Raw genomic sequence first — 1,977 nt, forward strand, 5'->3', positions numbered from 1 at the left:
CTAGTGGCTCCCGGCACGCGGGGTCCCCGTGCTGAGCATGACCGCGTGCCCGATCCTGTGGCAGCACGTCCTGTCAGGGTCTAACACTCCCCAGAGGCCCAGAGGTTCTCCGATGTGTGCCGCAGCCTGGGCTCCCACCTGTGCCCTGTTCCTGTGGCTGGCTGTAGTGACCGGGTCTCCTCTGGGTGGGTGCTGTTCGCACTGGGCTGGGGCTTCAGGTCCAGGTGGCCTGACGGGGGACAACTCTCCACCAGGTGGCAGCAACGGTCCCTTTCTGTGCGGGAAACAGACCACATTTGAAGGGGGGATGCGGGAGCCTGCGATTGCCTGGTGGCCAGGGCACATCCCTGCGGGCCAGGTGAGTTGGGTGGCCACCCTGCCCCATAGCAGTCCAGTGGCCGTCTGGGGGCACCGTGCCCCCTGCTGGACGCCTCCTTCTACCCACTGTCCCTCCCAGTGTGCTGGGCTTGCTGTGCCCGTGCAGACGGGGCACTGGGCGGCGTCCCGTGGGCAGCATGTGTGTGGCGGGAGGACCACAGTCCAGAGCAAGTGGGAGTGCCAGGGTTCTGCCCCGCGCGGCTCAGCGGCCCTTCCTGTGCCGATGGGTGCCGTGGCTCGTGGCAAGGAGTTCCAGCGGGCAGAGGTTTCAGCCACTATGCTCAGCACTCTGTGGACAGGCCCTAAGAAAACCAGCAGCAATGTGTAGCGTGGCCCAGTACGGGGTGCCAGGCGATGCACAGAGGTCACCCCTCCGCCCAAGCGGGCCGGCCTTCATGCCTTGCAGCACCTTCACCTCTAACCCCTCCCCCTGGGTCCAGGCTGGCCACCCTCAGCTGAGAACCCCCTCTGTGAGCTCTCCTGTAACGGACCCTGGACCCAGACGCCCCGGAAGTGGGCACTCTGGTGCTGCAGACACCACGGTTTCTTCACGGGCTGTCCTCCCTCCTGCTGCCCTCTGGGGACACCTGTCTGTGGGGATAACCTTACAGTGACGTGTGTGCTCAGTCTCCACACGAGCTCCCTCCTGTGCACAGGGACATAGCAGGAGCCCAGGGGTCTGGCCGTGTGCTGACAGCCGGCAGCTCTACCTGGCGCAGCGAGGGAGGCCCTAGGGCTGCGGGAAGCACCGTTTACCCGGGACAGTGGCCTGAGGTCCTGGCTGAGCACTGGGGCAGCCATGCAGTGCGGCCCAATGCCCACGCATGGCAGGGCTGGCCCGGTTGCCCACCTCCTGTCCCAGACTGCCAGCACACAGCGGGGGTCAGTGAGGCCAGCAAAGGGACCCAGGTGGCCAAGGTCGGCCACCGATGATATGTCCCGTGTCGGGTATGAGCAGGGGACAGCTGGTGCGTGGGGGGTCAGGTGGGTGTCCTTGTCCTCCTGGGGGTGTTAGGAGGGCTGGTTCCCGCAGAGCTTGTGTTGCACCATGGAGTCTCCTGTGCCATGTCCTGGACCCTGGGCATCCCCACACTCTGTCACCAAGTCCCTGGGGCTCATAGCGCTGTGGGCTCGGGGCACTGGGGGCCTGTCTGCCCGTCTCCCGTGCTGGCCGGGCCAGAGGAGGGAGGAGGACGTGGGAGGGCAGGGCACAGGCCCACTCTGGGCCCGGTTCAGTCTCCTGGCTGCTCTTGGGCTCCCTGGCCCCCAGGGGCACGTGGCGTACAGGAGGAGCGTGAACACACGTTTCTAGACCCAGCCCCAGCCCCCGGCCTCCCTTTGGCCAGGGCAGAGCAGGCCAGTGGGCCCTGTGTGTTTCAGGCTGGCCTCGTGCCCGGTTTCAGGTGAGCCACCAGCTGGGCAGCCTCATGGATCTGTTCACAACCAGCCTGTCTCTGGCGGGCCTGAAGCCACCCAGTGACCGGGAGATAGATGGCCTCGACCTCCTCCCCACCATTCTGCGGGGCCAGCTGATGGACAGGTGGGTGCTGGACAGCCTTATACCCCTGCCCCCGCCTCGGGGCAGGGCTGCGGCTGGGC

The 1,977-nt window shown here is 66.6% G+C and overlaps 1 protein-coding gene across 3 annotated transcripts in view; it reads left to right on the plus strand.

The window, feature by feature from the left end:
- Positions 1-1,977, plus strand: part of GALNS (galactosamine (N-acetyl)-6-sulfatase) — a gene marked incomplete at its 5' end in the record, with an annotated part of 23,434 nt that overhangs the window by 11,828 nt on the left and 9,629 nt on the right. For all 3 annotated transcript variants that reach the window (XR_003550069.1, XM_027773467.1, XM_027773468.1), the window contains 2 exon segments: positions 255-358; positions 1,782-1,918. Coding sequence is in view for 2 of the 3 variants with exons in the window: in XM_027773467.1 (XP_027629268.1) it covers positions 255-358; positions 1,782-1,918 (241 nt within the window).

The sequence above is a fragment of the Tupaia chinensis genome, unplaced genomic scaffold (genome assembly GCF_000334495.1).
Source record: "Tupaia chinensis unplaced genomic scaffold, TupChi_1.0 Scaffold000355_1, whole genome shotgun sequence".
In the NCBI taxonomy this organism is placed as follows: domain Eukaryota; kingdom Metazoa; phylum Chordata; class Mammalia; order Scandentia; family Tupaiidae; genus Tupaia; species Tupaia belangeri.